Raw genomic sequence first — 27,978 nt, 5'->3', positions numbered from 1 at the left:
AGACACGTGTGTCTCCAGACAAGATTGTTATCTTCTCGGCTCAGTGACAGCTCCTGCAAAGAGCCGCTGTCGGGGGTGGGGGGGCTCCGCTCAGGCTCAGCAGCTGCGATCCGGGGGTGGGGAGTTCACTGCGGCACTGGGGGACGAGAGGAGAGGGGGTGGCTGCGGGGGACGCAGGGACCCCGCTTCCCCTGTGCCAGCGCCCCGCCGGGCCCCGCCGCCTGCTGGACTCGCTTGGCCAGCAGGGGGCGCCGTCTCCCCTTCACCGCCCTGCTCCCCACCCTCATCTCTGCCGGTGCCACCCCGCGGCCAGGGCTGCAGCTTTGAACCCTAAACTGGGACCATCTATCTGAGCAGGGATTTCTGAGCAGCGGCTGGCAACAGGCTGACCCCGGAACCCTGGATGGGGGTCTTTCTGAGCTGGTGAACAGCTGATAAAGGGGACGGCGGCCTGGAGGCGTGACTGAGGTCTCTGAGCCCTTGTGGAGGGTCCCTTCCATCTGCCGGCTGTCATCCGGGCCAGGGGAAATCCCAGTCGGGGAGGGACCTGGATAGCAGGCTCCCCACAGAGAGTAGCGGGGGGTGGGGGGCGGTAGGGGGGCGGGGGGACGAGGAAGCGTGTTCTGGGTGGACGCAATGGCATGTGCAAAGGCCCAGGGCCAGGAGGAAGCATGGCCGGTCTGTCCTACTGCCAACAGCTCGGTGTGGCCGGAACAGCGTGGAGGAAAACGGGGGTACATGAGGCCGGAGAGGGGCGGGGGGGGGGTCAGATGCAGGACCATGACTCCAGGCTGAGGGGCGCCTGGGCTGCTGGGGAGCCCCTGGAGGGCAGGTCACCCCTGGGCAGAGTGTCCTCGGGGGCCCTGTGTGGGGTGGGCTGGAGAGAGACACGGAGGTGGGTGGCTGCGGGCGAGCATTCAGAAGGGGGAGGACCAACAGCTGGGGCTGTGGGGCGAGGGGGGGGGGCAGCCTGGGGCAGCCTGTGCAGGAGGGAGGTGTGTTTCTGGGCTCCCGCAGCCCCGGGGCCTCTGCCGTAACCCATGTTTGCGTCCACGCGCCTCCCACTGGGGGCCTCAGCCGTCACTTGCTAAGCTCTCCTCACTCGCTTCTTTCTTGTCCTTCAACTCCCCTGGGACACTACCCAGGCTGGTCCGGTGCCCCCGCCCCGCCCTCCGACGCCCCGGGCGGCCTCTGGCGGTTCTGACTCCCGTAGCTTTGCAAAGGGCACGAGCTCTCACCTCGGACCTCCAGCTTGCACTCGGCCAGCGCCTCCCCCAGCTCGTTGAACGCGCGGCAGGTGTAGGTCCCCCCGTCGAAGGGGGACGGGCGGCGGATGTTCAGCGTCAGGATCCCCTGGTAGTTGGTCATCAGGTACTTGGGGTCCTCCCTGATTTCCATCTTGTTCTTCATCCAGACCACCTTCGGCTGCGGAGAGGGGAGGGGAGGTGGGCAGCTCAGAGAGGGTGCCTGGGCCGTGGAGAACGGGCCCTGGGCGGGAGGTCTGAGTCCTCACGTTGGCTGTGCCGCCTCCTGATGGCCGCATGGGGTGAATGAATGCGTGGAGCCCATGAATGAGCAGATAGATGGAGATGGAGGAGGTGAACTAATGAACCCACGGTGTGCCGACCGGGGCCAAACCTGAAAATGTGAAAGGCAGCCCTGGCCGGTGTGCTCGATGGTTAGTGTCAGCCCACGAGTCAGAGGGTCACAGGTTCGATTCCCGGTCAAGGGCATGTACCTGGACTGCAGGTTTGATCCTCAGCCTTGGTCACACAAGTGAGAGGCAATCAATCGATGTATCTCTCTCTCATCAATGTTTCTCTCTCCTCTCCTCCCCACTCTCATTTTCACTCTCTCTTAAAAAAAAATGTAAAAAATATCCTCTGGCCCTGGCCGGTTTGGCTCAGTGGATGGAGCGTTGACCTGAGGACTAAAGGGTCCCAGGTTCAATTCCGGTAAAAGGCACATGCCCAGGTTGCGGGCTCAATCCCCAGTGGGGAGCGTGCAGAAGGCAGCCAATCAATGATTCTCATCATTGATGTTTCTCTCCCTCTTCCTTCTTCTCTGAAATTAATAAAAATATATTTAAAAAATATATATATATATATATATATCCTCTGGTGAAGATTAACAGAAAACAAAACAACTTGGAAATCAGACCAGAAGTCAGCAAACTTTGGTTGCAAAGGGCCAGTGGGGCCTTGACTTACGAGTGTCCCCACTAACGAGTTTTTTGAGATACCAGCTGTGTCTCGGCCGATTTTTTTTTTGCATTGAGTTGATAGAGTAATTTGAGTTAACGAGCTCCTTAAAGAGCTCCTTAACGAGCTCGGTCTTGGAACAAATTAAACTCTAAGTCAAGGCCCCACTGTAGTTGCTATTTTACGACAGTGGGCCCTGAGCGGTCTGAGGCCATGGCCAATACACAAGCGAGTGTGCAGGGCCATGTTCCAATAAAACTTTATTTAGAGAAACTGGTGGCAGGTGGGTTTGACCAGCTGGTTAAAAGGGAGCAAATTCCATGAACTGAGAAGAGACAAGTCTGGGAGGGGCTTCATCTTGCTGACGATTCCCCTCCAGGATCACCGCACACGCACGCGCGCGCGCATGCACACACACGCACACGCACATGCACACGCACACACACGCACATGCACACACACACACACGCACCTTGGGGTGGCCCCTGACGGCGCAGTTGAGAGCAGCAGTGTAGCCGGCCACCACCACGCGGTCCAGCAGCGGCGTCAGGAACTTGGGAGCCATCCGGAAGTCATGCTCCTTGTACTCCGGCGGTTTCCAGCTGATCCCTGCGGGCGGGCGGGCGAACCTGTGAGGCCACTGAGCCTGCTGCTCCCAGCCGCCTCTCCTCTGTCACCCGGTGCCATCAACTTGGGGTCCGGGGCGGAGGGTGCAGAGGAGCCACCACGGCCAGGCCGCCCCGCGAGGGGGACTGGGCCCTGCCCGGGGAGGGCCTTACCCGTCTTGAGGATCCGGGCCGGGTCCTTGGAGACGCCGGGGGACTCGCTGAGCCCACAGATGTTCTCACTGAAAACCCGGAAAAAGTACTCGTTGCCCACGATGAGGTCGGACACGGTACAGTGGGTTTGGCGGTTGTGTTCATAGACGTTGAACCATTCCTGGCGGGGGGGACAGGGAGGGGTGGAAAAGTCAGGGACACAGACCCGGGAAGGGCCGGGTGGGGTGAGGAAGGCACCCCCACATGTGGGCGAAGCCAGCAAGCCTGCCCTTCACAGCGGCCGGCAGATAGAACCCAAACGCCCATCTGGAATGGAGAAGCACAACATGGCAGCCGCCAAGCCAGGGGCTATCACTGGGCCAGGAAAAGGGACGAAACCCTGAAACCTGGAGAACAGGAGGCTGAGAGCAGCCAGGCACCAGAGGCCACATATTGGGCGATTCTGTTCCCAGGCAACCAAGAGGCAAACCCACAGACACCGGGAGCGGGGTGGGGGTCGCCCGGGGAGTGGGGAGGGGAGGGGGTGACTGCTTAGTGGATACGGGGTTTCCTTTCAGGTGCGAAATGTCTCGGGACCAGCCCAGCGGGCGTGGCTCCGTGGCTGGGCATCGACCCATGAACCAGAAGGTCACAGCTCGATTCCTGCTCAGGGCACATGCCCGGGTGGCAGGCTCCATCCCCAGGGTAGGGCCTGCAGGAGGCAGCTGATCAAGGATTCTCTCTCATCATGGATGTTTCTCTCTCTCTCTCCATCTCTTTCTCTCTCTCCCTTCCTCTCTGAAATCAATAAAAATAATTTTTTTTAAAAAACGTGTCCCGGGACTAGATAGAGGTGGCGGTTGCACACCACTGGGAATGTACTAAGAGCCACTTCGAAATCAATGCTTAATGTCGTTATGCGAATTTTACCTCCATTTAAAGAAAGATGCCCTGGCTGGTGTTGCTCAGTGGTTAGGGACCTGCCCTCCCACCAAAGGGTCGTGGGTTTGATTCCCAGTCAAGGGCACAGACCTGGATTGTAGGTTTAATCCCCGGCCCTGGTCAGGGTGTGTGTGGGAGGCAACAGATTGATGTGTGTCTCACATGGATGTCTCTCTCTCTCTTCCCGCCCCCCCCCCCATCTTCTCTCCTACCCTCTCTCCCTCCCTGTCACTCTCTCTAAAACTCAATGGGGAAAAATATCCTCAGGTGAGATTAACAAAAAAAACAATGAAAAAGAAAGAAAACCCATCATGCACCAAACCTCAGCCCCAGCCCGTTCTCCCAACCTCTCGGGGCCTGGCAGCGCCTGCTCTGACCCCCGGCAGCTTTCCTGCCCCTTCCCGCCCCCCGCCCCAGCTCCCAGCTCACCCCGCCCGCCGGCCCTCCGCCCCTCACCATGGTCTTCTTGTCGGCTTTCTGGATGAAGTACCCGGTGACCTCACTGTTGCCGTCGTCTTTGGGGGGCTGCCACTCCACCAGCGCGTTGGTGCCCCACACCTCCTTCACCGTCACGTTCACGGGGGGCCCTGCCTTCTCTGGAAGGAGGTGGTTGCTACCGGCCAGCCCGAGGCCCCTAAATGTCCACCCTCGCCTCCTGTCCTGTCCTGACCGCTCAGGCCTGCCCCCCCACTCCCATGTCCTCGCCTCCCAGCCTGGCTCCCCTCCTCTGTCCCCTCCCGGCCCCGGCGCCCGCCCCGCCCCGGCCACGCACCCACGACCCGGATGCGGAGGGTGGCCGTGTCCTTCATGTTCTCGATCTGCACGGTCAGCTCGTACTCCCCCGAGTCCGAGCGGGCCGCCTGGCGCACGAAGAACACGGTGTCGGTGTCGCTGGTGCGCACGTTCACGCGGGAGGCGTCCACGGGCGCCCCGCCCTTCGTCCACACCACCTGGGGCCGCGGCTTTCCCTGGGCGGGAGGGCAGCAGGGGGCAGAGGTCGGCCGGGCCCTCCTGTGGGAACTGGCCCCTGACCCCTGACCCTGACCCCAACCCTGACCCCCCCACTACGCACCTGGAAGGGGATGACGAGGTTGATGGGCTCCCCGACTTTGCGGATGAAAGTCTGGCGCAGGTGCCGGGGGAGTCGGATCTTGGGTTGCTCTGCGGACAGACCCCAGGGAGGTCAGCGCTGGGCTTGGGGACCCTCGAGAGGGACGAGGAGACCGTGGCGATGAGACTGTAGGGGGGGTGGGGACCCTAGCGATGGCCTGGGAAGGGCTGGCCAGAAGACACCCGCGTGGTCTGCGGGAGGGCAAGGTCAGGGGTCAGGGGTGCTCACCCACGATCTCCCTGATGGTGACCGGCTGAGCCAGAGTGGCCGGCTCGCTGCGCCCCGCGATGTTGACCCCAACGACCCGGAAAATGATTCTGGCTCCTGTGGGAAGATCCTTGACGGTGAAGCCACAGCGCTCGACGGGCTCCGTGTTCGCGGGGATCCACTCCTCGGCTGGAGAGAGGGCGGTGCCGGGATCTGCCTTCCGACCGACCGTCCGGCCAGCCGGCCGGCCCCTCAGCCCCGGCCCCTCCCCGGCCCGGAACTGGCGGCAGCTGACAGTTATTGCGCACTATGACCAGGCTCGACAGATGGGACGAGACACCCACGGGGACCCGGGAGCCCCGCCCCCCGGCCTGCCGGCCACTCACAGTCCTCCAGGCAGTACTCCACCAGGTACCCGTCGATGCCGCCCGCCCCGATCCTGTCGGGGGGCCTCCACTTGAGGGTGGTGGTGGTGTCCGTCACGTCCTCCACTGTCAGGTGCCGGGGTTCGCTTGTGGGCGCTGTAAGGATCCAGGGAAAGGGGCGGTGGGGGCAAGTGAGGGGTCAGGGGTCAGCAGGGAGGGTCATAGGTCAGAGTTGGAGTCCCTGGTCAGAGAGGGGCCAGAAGTCCATGAGCAAGGACACATCATCGACGATAATTAAAGCAAGATATCCCGGCCCTGACTGGTGTGGCTCAGTGGATAGAGCGTCAGCCTGCGGACTGAAGGGTCCCGGGTTCGATTCAGGCCAAGGGCATGTGCCTTGGTTGCGGGCACATCCCCAGTGGGGGGCGTGCAGGAGGCAGCTGATCGATGTTTCTAGCTCTCTATCCCTCTCCCTTCCTCTCTGTGGAAAATCAATAAAATATATTTAAAAATAAAAAAATAAAACAAGATATCCCGGCCAGCCGTGGCTCAGTGGATGCACATAGACCTATCAACTGGAGGTCACAGTTCGATTCCCGGTCAAGGGCGTGTGCCCGGGTTGTGGGCTGGATCCTCATTGGGGGGCGTGGGGGAGGCAGCCGATCAATGATTCTCTCTCATCATTGATGTCTATGTCTCTCTCTCTCTCTCTCTCTCTCTCTCTCTCTCTCTCTCCCCACCCCCCCTTCCTCTTCCTTCCTCTCTGAAATCAATTGAAAATAAACAAAAACAAGATATCAAGGAAAAGTGAGGTCTCCGAGGGCGGAGACAGGGGTTAGTCTGCTAGGTCAGAGGTCAACGCGATACTCAGGCGGCAGCGCAGAGCGTAGGGCACGGAGGCCAGGAACGGGGCAGGAGGGGGGCGGGCTCAGGGCCAATGCGCTGAGTCGTCGGGTGAGAGCGGGCAGAAGCGGGCAGACTCTGTGGGGTCAGAAGTCAGCGACAGCCAGGGCAGGGGTGAGCGGTAGCCAGGGGCCCAGTGAGGGGCGGGGGCCTCACCGATAGGCATGAAGGGCTTGGTGTTGAGGCTGGGCTGCGACACCCCGATGGCATTGACGGCGAAGACCCGCATCTCGTACAGGACGCCCTCGATCATCCTGGTGGACTCGTAGGTCGTCTCGGGGAAGACCTCGAAGTTCAGCTTCATCCAGCGCTGGGAGCCCTTCTTCTTCCGCTCCAGGAGGTACCCTGCCCCGCCGCCAGGCAGAGAGTCGCCGGGGTTATGGAGAGGCCACGGCGGGGGTCATAGGCCCGCTGGGGCAGCGAGGGTCACAGGGACAGGCCACGTGGCCCAGAGAGGCCTGAGGCCAGGACTTTTGGGTTGATCTCAAGGTCACCAGCAGCCAGAGTTCACCCGTCATGGGGTCATGGGTCATAAATCCAGGGGTCAGGGGTCACAGAAAATCCCAGCCTATTGCTCTGAGGGAGGGTTCCGAGGTTGTCAGGGAGTTTGGCTCAATGGATAGAGCGTCGGCCTGCGGACTGAAGAGTCCCGGGTTCGATTCCCGTCGGGGCACATGCCCCGGTGGCCGGCTCCTCCCCAGTGGGCAGCCGATCAGTGATTCTCTCTCATCATGGATGTTTCTCTCTCTCTCTCCCTCTCCCTTCCTCTCTCTGAAATCAATAAAAATATATATTTTTTAAAAAAGATGGAAACCAGGTCTGGGGGGGAAGGGGGGGCACTGAGGATGCTAAGGACTCTGGGGGGTCAAAGAGAAACCAGGGGGCCCGGGGGGTCGGAGGTCACGGGAACTGGTGCGAGGCACTCACCGGTGACTGGCTGTCCCCCATCATACTTGGGCGGCTCCCAGACAAGGATGGCCCAGTCCTCTCCGACTGAGGTGACACGCACCGCCTCCGGGGGGTCTGGGACATCTGGGGGGGGGAGAGGAGGGTCAGGGGGCTCCTCACGGCCTCAGGGAGCCACCCCCCAGCTCAGCCCCTTCGGCTCCCCCTGCTCACCCACAACCCGCACGTAGATGGAGGCCACGTCCTCGCCAGCGGGGTTGGCGACCTTGATGGTATAGCGGCCCTCGTCCGCCCGCTCCGCACTCTCGATCACAAAGCTGCTGCACTCCACGCGCTGCTCGATGCGCATCCTGCCCTCCTTGGCCGAGAACACCTGGACACAGCGCCCGAGGGCCGTGGGCCGCCTCTCCCACCAGACCTCCTCTGCCCCCGCCCTGCTCGGATCTCCCCGCGGCTTCCCGTCAGCCCCTCCTCCCTCAGACCCAGGAGTCCGGGGACCCAGCTGCCAAGGCCGTGGGATCTGCACCGGCCTCACGCATCACTCCCTACGGCCCTCCCCGCCCTCCACTGAAAACACCAGGCTGGCTCGTGCCAAGACTTTGCAGGCAATGTCCCGACCCACCCACGTATCTCTCTGCTCTACTGTTCTCATTCCTCTCATCCCTCTGTGCCGCCTCTTCCAGGAAGCCCTCCTGGATGCCCTCAAGGGAAAGTGACGGCCCAGCCCCTGAATTCTCATCGCATCGGGTGCCTCCCTGTATCTCAGCCCCATCACCCTGGACTCTGACTATCCGAGCGGTGTCTGCCCCTCTCCCAGCGCGAGGGCTCCCGGGAGGCAGGGGCTGCGTGGTCAGTGATTGATGCGTGGCTATCAGCGTGGTGCCTGCACAGAGGGCCTGGCAGAAAGGGGGTGTTTGCCGAGGGAAGGGGTGAATGAAGACAGAGTCTCTCCCTCTTACAGGAGAGGAAACTGAGCCCAGAGCAGACACACTGGACTGTCCCAGGGCCTGGAACATACAAGGTCAAAATATTTGTTGAGTGGAAGGAAGGATGGATGGACGGGTGGATGGATGGATGGGTGGATGGATGGATGATGGACAGGATAAATGGGTTGGCTACTGGACAAATGGATTAAATACTGGATGAGTGGATGGATGGGTGAATTAACTGATGAGTGGGAAGACGGATGGATGGAGAATGACGGATGGAGAGATGGATGGACGGAGCACCCACCATGTGCTGGGACAGTCCCCTGAGATGGACAAACTGAATCTCCAATCTTCAAAAGCACCCTCTGAAGAAGGAATCACAATCCTCATTTTACAGCTCAGAGAGGGAAAGCCACTTGCCTAAAGCTGCCCAGCAGAGCCAAGCGGCCAGGTGGTCAGGGCACAGGGGAAGCCCCACATACCTCGTCCCCCTTCAGCCAGGTGGCCACAGGAGGGGGCTCCCCCGTGATGGCCACGTCCAGCCTCAGCTTGTTCCCAGCCACGACCACGATGGAGTTTTCCGAGGTTTTCCCTGAGCAGTCCAGGTGGATCTTCGGTGGCTCTAGCGGCAGAGACGGGATTCCGGGAACATGGGAGTCAGCAGCGGGACTGTTACAAAGTCCTCCAGGGGGTCTCCGGAGAAGCTGGGTTGCCCCAGCCATAGAGACCCAGGAGTCCAGGCCCCGGACCCTCCTCCCTCAGACCCAGGCTTCCAGCTCCTCCTCCCTCAAATCCAGGGGTCCAGGCCCCCAGCCCCTCCTCCCTCAGACCCAGGAGTCCAGGCCCCCAGCCCCTCCTCCCTCAGACCCAGGAGTCCAGGCTCCGGACCCTCCTCCCTCAGACCCAGGAGTCCAGGCTCCGGACCCTCCTCCCTCAGACCCAGGAGTCCAGGCCCCGGACCCTCCTCCCTCAGACCCAGGCTTCCAGCTCCTCCTCCCTCAAATCCAGGGGTCCAGGCCGCCAGCCCCTCCTCCCTCAGACCCAGGAGTCCAGGCCCCCAGCCCCTCCTCCCTCAGACCCAGGAGCCCAGACCCCCAGCCCCTCCTCCCTCAGACCCAGGAGTCCGACCCCAGTTACCAAAGCCACAGGGTCCCTACCTTGCTTGGGGACGTACTCCACCTTGATTTCTGGTGAACACAGGAGAGGGGATGGTTAGGTCTAAATCCATGGGGCCCGATCCCACCCCCACGCCCAGAGGCAGAGGGGAGGGCCTGGGGTCACCCGGGCCCCGGGGGTGCTGGGGTGGGCTCAGGACCGTGACTGTCCCACTGGTCCCCCCCTGGTCACGCTCTCCCTCATCTTCTGTCTGACTGCCCCCCCCCCCCCCAGTGTGCACTGAGGGAAGCTTACTCCTGAGGGGGCACTCGGGCCCTGGGGAGAACAAAGGGACCCCTCACCCAGGAAGTTGAGCTTGGCTGAGAGAGACAGGGCGTAGCCATCGGGCACGAACGTGTAGTCCCCCTCGTCCTCCGGGCGGACGTCATTGATCACCAGCTTGTGGATCCTAAGGGGTTGGGGGCACAGGGCAGAGGTCAAGCCAGGTCGCCCTGGGACCACCACGGAGAAACATCCTCCTCGATGCAATGTACATGCTCACACCCACCCTTTTTCTTTTTAATATGTTGTTTTTTTAAAATTGATTTTAGAGAGAGGGGATAGGAGAGGGATAGAGAGAGAAACATCGATGAGAGAGAAACACTGATGGGCTGCCTCCTGCACGCCCCCTACTGGGGATGACCCCCAATGGGGCATGTGCCCTGACAGAGAATCACACCAGTGACCTTTTGGTTCACGGGTTGACGCTCAACCACTGAGCAACCCCAGCTGGGCCACACCCACCCTTTTTCTTCTGGCCTTTGGAACTCTGGGTTCAAATCTCAGCTTTGCCCCCTCCTAGCTGTGTGGCCTTAGGCAAGTTACTTAACCTCTCTGTGCCTCAGCCTTCATCTATAAAATACAGGCAATGATGCCCATCCGGTGTAGCTCAGGGGTGGAGCGGCGACCTATGAACCAGGCGGTCACGGTTTGATTCCCAGTCAGGGTGCATGCCCGGGTTGTGGGCTCCATCCCCAGGTGGGGGTGTGCAGGAGGCAGCTGATCAATGATTCTCTCTCCCTCTCCCTTCCTCTCTAGAATCAATAAAAATATATATTTCTAAAATATACAGGTGCCCTAGCCAGTTTGGCTCAGTGGATAGAGCGTCGGCCTATGGACGGAAGGGTCCCAGGTTCAATTCCAGTCAAGGGCACATGTCTGGGTTGCGGGCTCGATCCCCAGGTGGGGGCATGCAGGAGGCAGCCGATCGATCATTCTTTCTCAACACTGATGTTTCTCTCTCTCTCTCCCTCTGCCTTCCTCTCTAAAATCAATAAAAATATATTTACAAAAAAATACGGGCAGTGATAACAATCCCCACCAGGGTTGCGAAGCATTTAGAAAGCTCCCCGGCACGCAGTGGGTGCCCTGTGAGCTGTAGGGTTTCTTCTCACTGAAACCACAAGCAGGCAGAGTTCCTACACAGAACCCAGGGAAAGCCACATTCCCCCCAGAGCTGCCGTCCGGAACCCACAGGACACGGCATCCGGTGGCACTACGGTGGCATTCTGTACAGACTGCAAATGGGACTACGATTTTCCCTCCCTCTGTCCACGCCCCTTGCCAGGAGAGCGTGCAGCCTTTGACTTCCTTCGCCCAACAGAATGCGGTGCAAGTGCCCTGGCCGGCGTGCTCCGTGCTTAGAACGTCGGTCGAGGGCGTGGGCCTGGGTTGCAGGCTCGATCCCCAGCTCTGCTCAGGGTGCGTGCGGGAGGCAACCAATGCATGTGTCTCCCTCACAACCGTGTTTCTCTTTCTCTCTCTCTCCCTCTCTCTCCCCCCACTCCCTCCCTTTCATTCTCTCTTTAAAAATTTCAATGCAAAAAAAAAAAGGAATGCCCTAACCGGTTTGGCTCAGTGGATAGAGCGTCGGCCTGTGGACTGAAGGGTCCCAGGTTCGATTCCGGTCGGGGGCATGTACCTTGGTTGCGGGCACATCCCCTGTGGAGGGTGTGCAGAAGGCAGCTGATCGATGTTTCTAACTCTCTATCCCTCTCCCTTCCTCTCTGTAAAAAAATCAATAAAATATATTAAAAAAAAAAAAAAAGGAATATGGTGGAAGCAACACGGGACAGTTCCCAGCCCAGGCCACACTGTCATGTTCCCCTGCACGCCCTCAGAACCGTTTCTAGCACGTGATGATGCCAGGGCCAGCCCTACTAGGAGATGAGGCATCATCAGGACCAGCGCAGACACAGCCCAGCGCCTCCAAGTCCCCAGAGAGCACAGGAGGGTGAGCAGAACTGACACTCAGCTGACCACACAAGCACCAGGAAGGCGATCCTCTATCAGCCAGCCTCCCATCGACCCACAGGCTCCATTAAATAAGTCCTTGTTCTTCGGAACCACTAAGTCTGGGGATGGTTGTTACGCAGCTAGCGCTAGCTGATACACACGCCCCATCCCCCCAGTCACCTCCATAGTCTACTCCGCACCTCCCCGTGTGGGAGATGGTGATCCTCTTGCTGGGCCGCACCTCGACCCCATTTTTGAACCACTTGCCCGTCACCTTTTCGTCGGACACTTCGCACTTGAACACGGCCTGGTCCGAGGCCTTCACTGTCAGATCCGCAATGTCCTGCAGGACCTCCAGCTGTTTCACTGCACGAGGAGAGAAGGAGAGGGGGCTGTCACAACTCCCGTCTGTCCACAGACATGTGAACTGGGAAACACATTCACGTCACAGGAGGGAGCCATGAAGCCTGAGGGCAGGTGGGGACGAGCCCACAGGAGGACACAGGGGTCCCCAGGTGGAGAGGACGGCGTGTGCAAAGGCCCTGTGGAGCAGAGAGGGCTTGTTGGTGTGGGAACAGCAGGCAGGCGAGCCGTGGTAGGAGATGAAACGGGCAGGGCAGCCGGGGCCCAATCCCGGGGCTTGTGGCCCAGGAGAGGACTCTGTGTGGAGTCTGAGCAAGGCCGGAGTGCGCAGGGTGATGGGAAGACAGCGGGGATCTGACTTACATTTTTATTTTTATTTTTTTATGATTATGATTTTTTTTACTTTCTCTTGCGGTTTGAGAATTCCGTTATTTCTATAACAATTCTTTTTTTTAAAAAAATATACTTTATTGATTTTTTACAGAGAGGAAGGGAGAGGGATAGAGAGTTAGAAACATCGATGAGAGAGAAACATTGATCAGCTGCCTCCTGCACACCCCCTACTGGGGATGTGCCCACAATCAAGGTACATGCCCTTGACCGGAATCGAACCTGGGACCCTTCAGTCCGCAGGCCGACGCTCTATCCACTGAGCCAAACCGGTTAGCACCTGACTTACATTTTTAAAGTTTTTGTTTTTTTAAATAAAACAATGCAGCGCAGCTGGCGTGGCTCGGTGGTTGGGCGTTGGCCTATGACCCAGGAGGTCATGGTTTGATGCCCAGTCAGGGCATACGCCTGGGTTGTGGGCTCGGTGGGGGCCGTGCAGGGAGGCAGCCGATCCGTGATTCTCTCTCATCACTGATGTTTCTGTCTCTCTCTCACCTCTCCCTTCCTCTCTGAATCAATAAAAATATTTTTAAAAAAAAAAATACACTCCTGGCCGGTGAGCCTCATTTGGTTGGAGCGTTGTCCTGTGCACAGAAAGGTCACGGGTTCAAGTCTCAGTCAGGGCACATGCCCAGGTTGTGGGTTCGATCCCCAGCCAGGATGCTTACAAATGCTTACAAGAGGCAACCAGTTGATCTCTCTCTCTCTCTCCTCCCTCCCTCCTTTCCACTCTCTTTAAAAATCAATGGAAAGTAGCTCTAGCCGGTTTAGCTCAGTGGATAGAGCGTCAACCTATGGAGTGGAGAGTCCTGGGTTCGATTCCAGTCAAGGGCACATGTCCGGTTCCGGGCTCGACCCCCAGTGGGGGGCGTGCAGGAAGCAGCCGATCAATGATTCTCTCTCATCATTGATGTTTGTATCTCTCTCTCCCTCTCCCTTCCCCTCTGAAATCAATAAAAATAAACAAATAATAATAAATCAATAGAAAATATATCCTTGAGTGAGGATGAACAAAAATTCAATTAAATTAGAAGAGGCTTTAGATATAGAGGGGAAGTCTCATCCCCACCCACCACCAATCATCTAGACGTAGGCCCTTCTCTGAAGGCGTCACCCATCCAGTCTAGAGCTGTAAAAACAGATGCGTACATACATTTTCTTTCTGTCTTCCCTCCATTCCCTCCCTCCCTCCCTCCCTCTCTCCCTCTCTCCCTGCCTCCTCTCTTTCCCCCCATCCTGTCTAATAGACAAACATGGTAATTGACCGTACCTTCGCCACGTTGCCCATTGGCTAATCAGCATGATATGCAAATTAACTGCCAAAAAAGATGGTGGCTAATTTGCATACTACAGGCAGGGCAGGACAGCGCCGTCCCGCCTGCCCTGACGCCATCCGGGCCTGCTATCTGCGACCCGGGGCAGCAGGGGTCCCCATGTGCGACCCGACCAGGGGCAGCCAGGCGGGGCAGCGAAGGCTTGAAGGCGGCTCTGGCCGGAGCGAAGGCCTGGGTCCCGGGGGCCGGAGGAAAACCAGTGCCGGCAGCCGGGGGAAGGGAAGGCCTATTGCACGAATCTTTTCGTGCAACAGGCCTCTAGTATGCAAATAACAGCCAGCACATTTGCTTTTTCTCCTAAAAATATACAGCAGGTCCCTGAATAACGTCATTTCTTTCAACATCACTTTGTAGTAACATCGATCAAATGTGACAGGAACTTAACTCTTGTTTCTGTCACTCGGCCTTTGGTAAGAATGGTTTCGTTATAGGTCATTTCGCCGCAGTTTTAAGAACCGATCGGCAATGTTAAGTAAGGACTTACTGTGTCTTGGAAATAATTCCACATCAGTAATTAAAAGCTGCCCATTTTTAGGGTTACATGTGAATATGACGTAATTAACTTGGTCCATAAATGGCTTGGTTTTTTTGTCATATTTAAATATGTTTTTATAGATTTCAGAGAGGAAGGGAGAGGGGGAGGGAGAGAGAGAAACATCAATGATGAAAGAGAATCATCGATCGGCTGCCTCCTGCACACCCCCCACTGGGGACTGAGCCCCCAACCAGGAATCAAACCGTGACCTCCTGGTGCAGAGGTCAGTGCTCAACCACTGAGCCATGCCGGCCACGCAAGCTTTTGTCATATTTAAAGAATTGTAGACTCACAGGAGTTTGCAAAAATGGGTGACATCTTAGACACCCATAGTCCAATAATCAATCCAGGAGGTGGACGTGGGAGCAATACTGTCATCACCCAGACGACAGAAGGTGTTCAGGGGTGACCATCTGACTGATGTTTTACAAGGATCACTGGTTGGGGGGGGGGGGGAGTGTCTGTGTGTGTGTGTGTGTGTGTGTGTGTGTGTGATGGGAGCAGGTGTGGAAACAGAACAACCAGAAAGAGTCTACTATAAGGTGTCCCAAAATTCACGCAAGATTTGAATTTTGCGTGAGTATTAACAACAACAACAACAACAAATAAAAGCCTAATTTTACTTGGTTTATTGAAGCAGATTCTAATATCTGTTGCCCTTTGATTTCAATCCCTTCAATTTGATAACATTACCAAGTACCAATGATGGCCCAGGAGCAGGGGCAATGAAGACCAATGCAGACCACGGCTTTGCGTCTGTGCCAGCAAAGCCGTGGCGGCCATTTACCCGACGATGTGCTATTCCATACGTAACCCTATGCTATATACTTCATGAATCAATAAAAAATTTACCATTTTTAATTATAAACCTGTATTTTCTATCAAAATTACTTCTTGCGTGAATTTTGGGACACCGTATAGAATGGTCTGAGCATGAGGGGATGGAGACCGGGACCAGGGGGGGGGGGGAGTCGGAGAGGGGGAGGGGGAGGGGGAGAGGGGGCCACGGAGGTGGGGGAAGTCAGATTCAGGATCCTCTGAGGACTTGCTGGTGAATTGCATGAAGGGTGTGAGGCAAGGAGAGGCATCAAGGACAATCCCAAATGGGGCCTGAGCGACGCTGAGCAGCACGGAGAAGCATGCGCCCGGGGCCCCCGCCCCCCCAGGGGCCCCCGAACCTTCCACAATGAGGTCAGCCTCGCACTGGCCGCCGTTGGTCATGACCTTGAACCGACCCGCATCTTCCAGGGTCACTTCTGAGAAGATGAGGATGTGACGCTTCCCGTCCTTCTTAAAGCGGTACCGCGCCTTGTAGGAGTCCTCCTTGGTCATCTCCACGCCGTCCTTCATCCTGGGGGGAGGGGACGCAGAGCGGGGGGGGGAGGGGTCCGGATGTCAGAGGGTGGGTCCTGGGCCAGAGACACGGCCCTCGGTGGGGGTCCGGCGTCCAAAGGGAGGTCACGGGAGGGAAGAGGGATGAAGGTTGGCAGAGGCAGCCTGAATGAAGAGGTAGGTCCCAGGGGAGGGTCCAGGGGAGAAAAAGGGAGGAGGTCACAGGCCACCGGGAGGTGCCTCCAGGTCCGTTGTAGGTCAGGGGACACAAAAAGAGGTCATGAGGAGAGGAAGGAGCATGGAGGGTGTCCTGAGGTCACAGAGAAATGCCAAATAGTGCGGCCTCTGGAAATGGTGCTCCTTCCCCTGCCTGGGACACTCCTTCCTTCCTACTTCTTCCTCCTCATCCCTCAAATCTCAGCTCAACCGTCACCTCCTCCAGGAAGTCTTCCCTGACTTCCGGAGTCCCTTCTTCCTGTTAAAAAGCGGTTACAGCCCTGGTCGGTTTGGCTCAGTGGACAGAGCGTCGGCCTGCGGACTGAAGGGTCCCAGGTTCGATTCTGGTCAGGGGCACATCCTGGGTTACAGGCTCAGTCCCCAGTAAGGGGCCCGTGCAGAAGGCAGCCAATCAATGGTTCCCTCTCATCATTGATGTTTCTCTCTCTTCCTCTCTGAAACCAATAAAAATATTTAAAAGGAAAAAAATAAAAGGTGGTTACAGCCCTGGTCAGTGGCTCAGTTGGTTGGTGCATCATCCCAGACACCAAAAAAAAAAAAAAAGGTCACCGGTTGGATTCCTGGTCAGGACACATTTCTAGGTTGCAGGTTCGATCCCCAGTCAGGGCTCCTACAGTAGGTCTCATATCTCTCTCTCTCTCTCTCTCTCTCTCTCTCTCTCTCTCTTTCTTCCCTCGCTCCCTCCCTCCCTACCTCTCTCTCTAAATTCAATTTAAAAAAACAGCAACAGCCCTTGGCTCAGTGGATAGAGCGTCAGCCTGTGGACTGAAGGGTCCCGGGTTCGAATCTGGCCAAGGGCACAGGCCTGGGATGCGGGCTCAATCCCCAGTGGGGGGTGTGCAGGAGGCAGCCAATCAGTGATTCTCTCTCATCATTGATGTTTCTATCCCTCTCTCCTTCTCCCTTCCTCTCTGAAATCAATAAAGAAATATGTTTTTTAAAAAACCGAAACAGCAACATATCCTCGGGTGAGGATTTTTTTTTGGGGGGGGGGTGAGGATTTTTAAAAAACTGGTCACAGCATCAGTTACGGCTCCTCTGAAACGCTTGTCAAAACAAAACTTTTATATTTATTCATGTGATGACTTGACTAATAGCTGTCTCCGTCTCTCACACCCACACGCTCCGGAAATTTACCAGATTATAAACTCCACAAGGGCAGGGGCCATGGTGACATATTTTCTTTCCATTTATCTCAACACAGAGAAGAGTGCCGCCACACAGAAGGTGCTTCCTAAACATCTGTCAGACAGGTGAACAGATGTGGGATGCATGAATGGAGGAGTAGATGGGTGGGTGAGTGGATGGGTGGATGGATGGATGGATGGATGGATGAATAACTAACTAGATGAGTGAATGGATGAGTGGATGGGGGGACGGGGGCTGGGGGACGGGGGCTGGGGGGCTGGGGAGATGAATAGATAAGCCAGAGGATGGATGATTGGTCAAATGGATGAATAAATGATTTTTTAAAAATATATTTTATTGGTTTTTTACAGAGAGGAAGGGAGAGAGATAGAGAGTTAGAAACATCGATGAGAGAGAAACATCGATCAGCTGCCTCCTGCACGCCCCCCACTGGGGATGTGCCCGCAACCAAGGTACATGCCCTTGACTGGAATCAAACCTGGGACCCTTCAGTCCGCAGGCCGACGCTCTATCCACTGAGCTAAACCGGTTAGGGCATGAATAAATGATTTAATGAATCTTAAATAGCAGGGATCAGGAAAAGGGGTGGAATAGATAGAAGTCAGATGTTCTAGAGCAGTGATGGAGAACCTTTTGAGCTCGGCATGTCAGCATTTTGAAAAACCCTAACTTAACTCTGGTGCCGTGTCACATTTAGAAATTTTTTGATATTTGCCACCATAGTAAAACAAAGACTTATATTTTTGATATTTATTTTATGTATTTAAATGCCATTTAACAAAGAAAAATCAACCAAAAAAATGAGTTCGCATGTCACCTCTGACAACGCGCGTCATAGGTTCGCCATCACTGTTCTAGGATTTCTAGATGGTGAAGGTCAGAATTTAGAGAGAGAGGCTGAGGCCTCTGGGGGACTCCCGGGTAGAGGCCCAGGGCCTCCAGGAGAGGCCGTAAAGATCGGGCTGGTGCGGAGAAGCGGGGGCACCTGAGTGGAGATGGGGGCTCACTCACCACATGACCTGGGCGCCTTCTTCCGACACCTCCACGGCCATTTCCACCCGGTCGCCCACAAACACCTGCTGGTCCTCAAGGGGTGTCACAATCAGCACTGGAGGTTCTGTGGGCACAGGGGGTGGGGGACAGGAGGTCAAGTGGTCTCCGGAGCCCCTCCAGACCCCAGTCCCCAAGCCCAGGCCCCAACCCCGGCCTCACCTTTGACGAAGAGCTCGGTGAAACACTTCTCATCGCCGACGGCGACTTCATACGCGGCATCGTCCGCCAACGTGCACTTGTTGATGGTGAGAATTCGCTTCTTACCAACGTTCTCAAACACGTACCTGGTGCAAGAACCTCACCTCGGTCCAGGGCCCGGAGCAGACCCTGGCCCTGGGGTGCAGCCGCCCACCAGTTCCCAGGCAAGGCACTCCCGCTCAGAGACAAACTGTCGGGGAGGGGGTACACAGTCCAACTTCTTTTTCTTTTTTTGAAAATATATTTCTTTATTGATTTCAGAGAGGAAGAGAGAGGGAGCGAGAGATAGAAACATCAATGATGAAAGAGAATCATTGATCGGCAGGCCCCCAACTGGGGATCGAGCCCGAAACCCGGGCATGTGCCCTTGACCAGAATCAAAACCTGGGACCCTTCAGTCCACAGGCTGACACTCTATCCCAGCGGTTCTCAACCTGTGGGTCGCGACCCCTTTGGGGGTCGAACGACCCTTTCACGGGGGTCGCCCAAGACCATCGGAAAACACATATATAATTACATATTGTTTTTGTGATGAATCACTATGCTTTCATTATGTTCAATTTGTAACAATGGAAATACATCCTGCATATCAGATATTTACATGACGATTCATAACAGTAGCAACATGACAGTGATGAAGTAGCAGCAAAAATAATTTTATGGTTGGGTCACCACATGAGGAACTGTATTTAAAGGGCCAGAAGGTTGAGAACCACTGTGCTAGGTCACCTCCAATTTTGAGTGCCTGCTGTGGACTTCTCTCCTTCCCTCCTTCCTTCCTCCAGACACAGATGTGCCTACGGCCCAGCTTCAACCATACAGACGGTGTAGCCAGAAATATGGAAACTCGGATGCCGAAAAGTCTGTAAGAAAAGAGCTGGTTCCCCTACCTCCACCAGCTAGAAATACAGCCCTAAATAAAGTCATGTGATCTAGGGACTCTGTTACAGCAACTTAACCTGCACCTTCACTAATACAACTTTTTTATCTTACCCCAAATGCTCATGGTGACAAATTGAGAAAACACAGCCAAGGGGGAAAAACCCATTTTTAAAAAGAACCCATGTATGTGGGAAACTGTTTATTGCCTTCACTATCTGATAAGCATAGACAGACCACTTCCCGAAACCCCCGAAGGCTGGGTGCCTTTGAAGCCCTAGCAAAGCCCAGAGCTAGGCGCCACCTCTGTTTGTCCAGACAGTGGTAGCTGAAACTACTCCCCCATTTATTATTATGTAAATCCTTGCTGATGGGCTAGTCTGCCTGTTAATGGGGGGTCGCCTGCCTAAGGGCTACTCCAGATCAATAAAAGATTGGAGCAGCCTGAGCATGGGTGGAAGTCCCTCTCCTTGAGTTGGACTTGCCCGCCTGGACCTCCAACATTGCAAAATTATCTCGTGTCTTTTCTCTCATTTGTTGTGCGGCTCTTCTTTCAGGTACCGAACCCTATTCCACGCGGGTCGTGGAAGGAAAAACACTCAACACATGTAGCCCTGGCCAGTGTGGCTCAGTTGGCTGGGTTTTGTCCCACATACTGAAGGTTCAATTCCTGATCAGGGCACATGCCCCGTTTCGGTCTTGATCCCCAATAGGGAGCATGCAGGAGGCAGCTGATGGATGTTTCTCACATGGATGTTTTTCTCTCTCCCTCTCACTTCCTCTCTCTCTAAAAACTAATAAAAAATCCTAAAAAAGCCGAAACCGGTTTGGCTCAGTGGATAGAGCGCCGGCCTGCGGACTGAAAGGTCCCAGGTTCGATTCCGGTCAAGGGCATGTGCCTGGGTTGCAGGCATATCCCCAGTGGGAGATGTGCAGGAGGCAGCTGATCGATGTTTCTAACTCTCTATCTCTCTCCCTTTCTCTCTGTAAAAAAATCAATAAAATATATTTAAAAAAAAAAAAAAAAAAGGACCCATCCATAACTGTCCCACCAAATGCAAACATTTTGGCCTCTGTCTTGCCAATCTTTTTATCTACACACTAGAGGCTCGGTGCACAAATTTTTGCACAGGTGGGGTCCCTTGGCCTGGCTGGTGATCGGGACCATGAGGCCTGTGGAAGGTTAGCTGTGGGAGCACGCTGACCACCAGGGGCAGCTCCTGTATTGAGCGTCTGCCCCCAGGTGGTCAGTGCACGTCATAGTGACTGGTCGACCGGTCATTCTGGTCGTTTGGTTGCAATGGTCACTTAGGCTTTTATATATATAGACTAGGGGCCCAGTGCACAAAATTTGTGCACTGGGGTGGGGGGGTGTCCTTCAGCCCAGCCTGCACCCTCTCCAATCTGGGACCCCTCAGGGGATGTCCCTGTGGGATCAGACCTAAACTGGCAGACGGACATCCCTCTCACAATCCGGGACTGCTGGCTCCCAACTGCTCGCCTGCCTGCCTGCCTACCTGATTGCCCCTAACCGCTTCTGCCTGCCAGCCTGATCACCCCTTAACCACTCCCCTGCCAGCCTGATCGACGCCTAACTGCTCCCCTGCCAGCCTGATCACCTCCAACTGCCCTCCCCTGCCAGCCTAGTCACCCCTAAATGCCCTCCCCTGCCAGCCTGGTTGCCCCCAACTACCCTCCCCTGCTGGCCATCTTGTTGTGGTGGTCATCTTTGACCACATGGGGGCAGCCATCTTTTGTGTGAGGGTGTGGTGGTCAATTTGCATATTACCTCTTTATTATATAGGATATGCAAAATCATTTTGTGAAGCAGATGGGAAGTGTGCTTCTGCACACAATAAGCGTAAACAGCTCTCCCAGTCAGCATGTATTTTAGAATATCTTTACAGCACCTGAGCACGGAATTGTGCATTTTGGTTGTCTTCCATGTTTTGCTACAATAGCCAATGCTTAGGTCAGCATCCTTGCAGCTACATATGCATAACCACCATGGTTCCCTTAAGACAAATACCTAAAATTGAACCATCAAAATGGGCTTTTTTTGTATCTTTTAAAAATATATATATATATATATTTTTTTTTTAATATATTTTATTGATTTTTTACAGAGAGGAAGGGAGAGAGATAGAGAGTTAGAAACATCGATGAGAGAGAAACATCGATCAGCTGCCTCCTGCGCATCTCCCACTGGGGATGTGGCCGCAACCCAGGTACATGCCCCTGACCGGAATCGAACCCGGGACCTTTCAGTCCACAGACCGACGCTCTATCCACTGAGCCAAACCGGTTTCGGCTAAAAATATATATTTTTATCAATTTCAGAGAGGAAGGGAGAGGGGAGAGATAGAAACATCAATGACGAGAGAGAATCATTGATCAGCTGCCTCCTGATCGGCCCCCACTGGGGATCGAGCCCACACCCCGGGCATGTGCCCCTGACCAGGAATCGAACCCGGGACCCTTCAGTCCGCAGGCCGACGCTCTATCCACTGAGCCAAACCAGGTAGGGCTGATTTTCATTATTACTGTTATTGCTGTTCTTACCATCTGCACGACTGAATGTGTACCTCACAGCACACCAGCCATTTGCGTCTCTTCTCAACAGAATTCCTGGTCTCCAGTGCTTTTGTCTAGTCATCTACTGAGGTACTTGGACTTTTCACATGGGGGAGGGAGTGGCCTTTCTGGGTTCAGATTGGCCGGCCTTATTTCGAGGGGTTCTCTGGGCCCCAGGTCCCCGCCCCAGCCCACTCTGAGACGGCCACACGCACGTACTTGCTGCCCGGCTTGATCTCCTGGCCGTTCTTGAACCACTTGAGGGGAAGGTCTGGGTCACTGATCTCCACCACCAACTTGATCTTGTTGCCTCTGTCCACTTGGTAGGCTGGGTCCAGCTTCTTCGTGAAGGCTGGAGGGCGAGGGACGCAGGGCGGGTGGAGCTAAGAGGTCCTCACCGCCCTGGTCATCCCAGAGCTGCCGAGTCTCCCTCCCCAGACCATGAGCTCTCCAAGGTCAAAAAGAGGTCAAGGTCAAGAGCTCGGAGGTCCCTGAGAAGAGGACTCTCTGACTCTTCTGATTGGGGCCTCCAAAAGATGGGTCCGGGGTCCCAACATCTGATGCCCACGATGCCGCAGGGCCCCTCTCCCTCAGGCCGGTACTGACCTTCACTCTTCTTGACCTCGACCTTGGCCTTCTTGAGCCGCTTCAGCATGCCCCGGAGGTCGGTGATTCCGTACTGGAAGGCGATCTTCTCATACTCGCTCTTCTTTGCCCCTTTCAGGAGCTCCCAAATCTCAGGCGGGATGCCCAGGTCATCGTCGTCCTTCTTCTTCTTCTTCTCCTGCTCAACCACCTCCCTGCGGGCGGGGAGAGCAGGCCAGGCCACCACGGGGTCTCCTCCCACCTTCTCCGCCCGCCTGCTGGGTGCCTTGCCCGGGCCACTTTCTGTCTCTGGGCCTGTGATCCTTTCTTCTCTCCCTCCTGGACCATCACCCCAGCCTCCGCCCTGGTCTCCTGGCCTCCATCCTGTCTGTCCCCCTGCAATCTGCCCCCCACATCAGATGCCATCCCTTCCCCGTTCGGAACTGGGTGGCTCAGTGTAACGGCAGGCGGACAAAAGGGCAGGCGGGGAGACGGCGGGTGGGTAAATGGACATGTGGGTAGAGGGATGGGCAAAGGGCAGGCAGGTAGGTGGGTAGATGGATCAGTCCATGGGTCAGTAGGGAGCTGGCTGGATGCGCGGGTGAGATTGGCAGGTGGTGGGCGGGCACATGGCTGCATAGGTGTTGGATTGGGTGAACAAGCGGATGAGAAGGAGCCGGAGTGGGTAGGAAAGTGGACGTGAGGGTGGAGGGTTAAATGGTGTGCAGGGAGGTGAACTGGCGGGCAGACGCTGGGTGGCTGGTGGGGGGGCGGCGGGGGGATGGAGGCGGTGGTGGAGGGCCGGGCAGGGAGTCCATAGATGGCCTCACCCCCCTCCTCCTCCATGAGCCTCCCTCTTCTCTCTGCTCACCTCTTCTTCAGCAGGCCGCTGAAATCCAGCTCGCCCGCGTCTTCGGACTTCCCTTCACCCCTGCGGCCGTGGAGAGGGGGGTGTGAACTCCTCTGAAGTCCCCCCAGGCTCACCTTGGGTCCCCACTCCTTGCCTTCCCCCATCCTCCCTTCTCCCAAGGGAAACCCCAGGGTCCAGGGTCACTTACGAGCGCTTGAATTCTTCTAGAACCGGCCCAGCGGAGTCCTGAGTCGCTGGGAGAGGCAAAGGGGGGAGAGAAGGTGAGCTGGAGGCACGTCCTGTCGCAGACCAAGAGCAGCCCGCAGGGCCCGCGCCACCCCCTCCGGGCCCACGTCACCCCCTCCGGGCCCGCGCCACCCCCTCTGGGCCCACGTCACCCCCTCTGGGCCCACGTCACCCCCTCCGGGCCCGCGCCGCCCCCTCCCACCTCGTGGGCCAGCACACCCTCTCTCTGAGGCCCAGACACCCCTCTGCTTCCAGACTCATTTCCCTGGCTGCCAGGTACCACCCTCTCGGCAGCCTATCCCCCCTCCACCCGGGCCAGCACGCCCTTCTCCTCAGGCCTGGGCATCCTCCTTCCAGATTTAAGCACCCACACTTCCTGGGCTACAGATGCCCAGAGCCTGTACACCCTCGGGGCTCCATGCACGTGCCCCCAAATCTGTGTCACCTCCCGTTCATCCTGCACACCCTCCCCCTAACCCGCACACCCTCTGTCCCCTTTCTCAAACCTGTGTGCCGGGACCCTGCCATGGACTGCACTTGCACCCCCCCCATCCCCCCCCACCCCCACCCGAGCCTTCGGAGGCACAGCCGACCACCCGCACCCTTCCCCCCTCACGCTCTGTGCATGCAGCCTGTCTCCCCAGTCGGGAACATCCTGGCCCCTGGACCTGGTCCCCCACCCCAGACCCCAAACCCTCGGCCCCACCCCCTCCCATCCCACCCCCGGCAGCGCACCCTCCACGTCGATGTTGAAGCCACAGCTGTCGCAGAAGTCCTTGGCTTTGACCTCGAGGCGGTAGTCTCCGCGGTCCGCCAGCACCACCTTCGCAATGTGCAGTTCGACGTCGTACACCTGGGGGCCGGGGCCGGGAGTGTGGGTGCACGTGACCACCTCCCCAGAGCCCACCCACAACTCTCCCTCCAATCCCTCCCCCACCCCACCATCACTCCCCCACCCCACCGCCCTCTCTCCCCACCCCACCCAGGCCTGAGGCCCCTGCCCTGACCCCCTGAGACTTTCTGGGAGCGCACACACCGTGCCCAAGTGCCTGAACCCCAACGGTCTCCCCTCCTGCCCAACACAACCTCTACCAAGCAGCCCGAGCAGCCTCCATCCCTGGGAACCCAGGCCCAGGATGACACCCAGGTGTTCACAGGCCTGCGCGGCTCCAGCCCTGGCCCCACCCGTGTCCCTGGCCCTCACGTTGTTGGCGGAGTCATGGGTGGTCTTGAAGGTGAACCGGGCCCCGCTCTTGATGTCCAGCTCCAGCCACTTCCCCTTGAACCACTTGATGGTCGGTTTGCCTGGGAGCTCCTTCCCGTTCACCTTGGCCACGATCATCACGTCCTTTCCTGGGGGGGCGGGCAGGGGGGTGAAGGATGAGAGGGAGTGGTGAGGTGGGAACCCCGGACTCTAGAGAGGACTGGAGGCTGGGAGCCCCAGGTCCTCCTCCCTCAGATCCAGGTGTCCAGGCCCCCAGCTCCTCCTCCCTCAGACCCAGGGGTCCAGGCCTCCGGCCCCTCCTCCTTCAGACCCAGGGGTCCAGGCCCCCAGCCCCTCCTCCCTCAGACCCAGGAGTCCAGACCCCCAACCCTCCTCCCTCAGACCCAGGAGTCCAGACCCCCAACCCTCCTCCCTCAGACCCAGGAGTCCAGACCCCCAACCCTCCTCCCTCAGACCCAGGGGCCCAGGCCCCCGGCCCCTCCTCCCTCAGACCCAGGGGCCCAGGCCCCCAGCCCCTCCTCCCTCAGACCCAGGAGGCCAGACCCCCAGCCCCTCCTCCCTCAGACCCAGGAGCCCAGGCCCCCAGCCCCTCCGCCCCCAGGCCCCTCACCATTCTCTACAGACACAGAGTCTGGCTTCTTCAGGAAAACGCCCGTGGGCTCCTCGGCAGTGGGGGACTGCTCCTCAGATGGGGCTTCTGGTGGGAGACAGGACGGGGCCTGAGGCCCTGGGCGGGGCAGCAGGCCACTGCGGGGACAGGGCTTAGAGCCAGTGAGGGACCCTCTGCTCAGAAGCCAAAGGCCGTGGTACGTCATGGCCTCTCCTGACCTGGGAGAGACCGTGTGACCCCAGGAAGCTGCGTGACCTTGGCCTCAGTTTCCCCATCTGTGAACGGGAGGGTGGACTGGATGGTCCTGAGCGGGGCTGTGCAATAGGAGAGGCGCCAAGTTGGACGGGGCGTTCCCAGCGGGCAGGACTCAGTGACCAATCAGCCAGGTGTTGGGGGGTGGGGGGGGCTTGCAGGCCAGGCTGGGGAGCTGGGCTCTGTCTCAGGGGCACTGGGGAGCCATGGCAGGCTGGGGAGGGGCGGGTCAGCTCTGGGGGCACCGTGGGAGGACAGGGAGAGTGCAGAAGGTCCAGGGGAGCCTGGGCGGTGAGGTCCAAGCTCTGCTGAGCCCCCGGGACACCATCTCACCTTTGGGGGACTGCGGGGGGGCCTCCTCTGTGGGGGATTCCTTGGGAGAGGTTTCCTCGGCAGCAGGTTTGGCCTCATCTTTGCCTTTCGGGGCCGTTTTGGCCACTGTGAGATGGGTGTTGCCAACTGAGCACATGCTCAGCCCCTCCTCCCTCAGACCCAGGGGTCCAGGCCCCCAGTCCCTCCTCCCTCAGACCCAGGAGTCCAGGCCCCCAGTCCCTCCTCCCTCAGACCCAGGGGTCCAGGCCCCCAGCCCCTCCTCCCTCAGACCCAGGGGTCCAGGCCCCCAGCCCCTCCTCCCTCAGACCCAGGGGTCCAGGCCCCCAGCCCCTCCTCCCTCAGACCCAGGGGTCCAGGCCCCCAGCCCCTCCTCCCTCAGACCCAGGGGTCCAGGCCCCCAGCCCCTCCTCCCTCAGACCCAGGAGCCCAGGCCCCCAGCCCCTCCTCCCTCAGACCCAGGAGTCCAAGACCCCCAGCCCCTCCTCCCTCAGACCCAGGAGTCCAGGCCCCCAGCCTCTCCTCCCTCAGACCCAGGGGTCCAGGCCCCCAGCCCCTCCTCCCTCAGACCCAGGAGCCCAGGCCCCCAGCCCCTCCTCCCTCAGACCCAGGAGTCCAAGACCCCCAGCCCCTCCTCCCTCAGACCCAGGAGTCCAGGCCCCCAGCCTCTCCTCCCTCAGACCCAGGGGTCCAGGCCCCCAGCCTCTCCTCCCTCAGACCCAGGGGTCCAGGCCCCCAGCCCCTCCTCCCTCAGACCCAGGGGTCCAGGCCCCCAGCCCCTCCTCCCTCAGACCCAGGAGTCCAGGCCCCCAGCTCCTCCTCCCTCAGACTCAGGGGTCCAGGCCCCCAGCCCCTCCTCCCTCAGACCCAGGAGTCCAGACCCCCAGCCCCTCCTCCCTCAGACCCAGGGGTCCAACCCAGCCCCCTTCCAGACAAATTAAGTTTATCTCTACTCCTGAGTGTGTGCGATCAGGTTTCCCCTCGCCCCGGCCGGCTGTGCCCCATGCTCCAGGCCACAGGCCCTGACCTTTGGTTCCTGGGGGTAAAATTAGCTCTTCCGCCCGCCCGCCTGTGCTGGAAACTGGACACCTCGTGCTGACCACAGCACCTCTGCTGGCAGGCCGGCCTGCTGGCTCCTGGCTCCAGGGCGGCCCAGCGGCAGCGAGGGGCCGCACCCCCACCCCACAGCCTGGCTGACCTGGGGCCAGTGGCCTGGACACCCCGGGAGGTTCATTTCCCCACCGAGAGGGACCCCCACCCCCATATCAAGAAGTGCCCCCCAGTCTGCACATTAAAAAAAGGCTCGGAGCCCTTATGCTAGGGCCCCTGATTCTGACGTGGAAGCCCTGGTTCCTACAGGAAGGCAAGCCCTCACCCTAATGAGCTCTCCCACTGCGCAGACAGGACGCCCTGATTCTGTGCCCGCGAGGACGGCTCTCCCCACAGAACAAGGCCCGATCCCCACCCAGAGGACCCGTCCCCCTGGGATTCACACACACAGTCAGAGGCATACCTTCCCCACCCAGAGAGGGGCCTCCCCAGTCCCCACAAAGGGACCCCCTCACCGCACAGGGAAGGGGACCTTCCCGCTAACACGCAAGGGGGGAAGCCCGCTCCCCCCGGAGCAGGCGCCCCATTCCCTGAATCACAGAGCGAGGAGCCCCATGCCCGTTCTGAAAGGACGGGCCTCCGCAGGGGGAAGTGCCAAAGCCACCTGGTTTAGCCTCGGGCATGTCAGCGGACGGCCTTGGCTCCTCTGGCCACAGCTGTGTCCCTCTGGGCCCTGGGGAGGACCAGTGGGCCGCGGGGGAACCCTTTAAGGAGTGAGCTGACTCCCAGGAGTCTCCACCCTCCCCATAGCCGACCCTGGGAGCCAACAGGGACGGCCCAACAAGGAGAGAGGCTGAACGCCAGGTCCCCGGAAGGCTTGGGACTCCTGGGTCTGCGGGAGGAGGGGTGGGGAAGGACTCCTGGGTGTGAGGGAGGAGGGGTGGGGAAGGACTCCTGGGTGTGAGGGAGGAGGGGTGGGGAAGGACTCCTGGGTGTGAGGGAGGAGGGGTGGGGAAGGACTCCTGGGTCTGAGGGAGGAGGGGTGGGGAAGGACTCCTGGGTCTGAGGGAGGAG

General features: G+C 58.1%; 1 protein-coding gene across 1 annotated transcript; it reads right to left on the bottom strand.

The window, feature by feature from the left end:
• Window positions 1–8: 8 nt before the first annotated feature.
• MYBPC2 (myosin binding protein C2) lies at window positions 9–27,638 on the bottom strand. The gene is made up of 28 exons (XM_081108274.1): window positions 27,569–27,638; window positions 25,858–25,962; window positions 25,273–25,359; window positions 24,642–24,790; window positions 24,173–24,290; window positions 23,400–23,445; window positions 23,213–23,272; window positions 22,363–22,556; window positions 21,976–22,108; window positions 18,265–18,389; window positions 18,064–18,169; window positions 15,513–15,685; window positions 11,913–12,078; window positions 9,780–9,886; window positions 9,480–9,509; window positions 8,805–8,944; window positions 7,607–7,766; window positions 7,415–7,519; window positions 6,644–6,832; window positions 5,606–5,740; window positions 5,241–5,408; window positions 4,974–5,062; window positions 4,674–4,869; window positions 4,358–4,497; window positions 2,981–3,140; window positions 2,674–2,810; window positions 1,239–1,425; window positions 9–136 (listed from the first exon to the last, which is right to left on the bottom strand). Exons 1-28 carry the CDS (start codon window positions 27,585–27,587, stop codon window positions 126–128), a joined length of 3,435 nt encoding a protein of 1,144 aa, XP_080964400.1. The 5' UTR covers window positions 27,588–27,638; the 3' UTR covers window positions 9–125.
• Window positions 27,639–27,978: the final 340 nt, after the last annotated feature.

The sequence above is a fragment of the Myotis nattereri genome, assembly GCF_964212035.1.
Source record: "Myotis nattereri genome assembly, chromosome: 15".
Classification (NCBI taxonomy): domain Eukaryota; kingdom Metazoa; phylum Chordata; class Mammalia; order Chiroptera; family Vespertilionidae; genus Myotis; species Myotis nattereri.
Note: the sequence above shows the minus strand (reverse complement) of the source record. Positions and strands in the feature narration are given on the sequence as shown.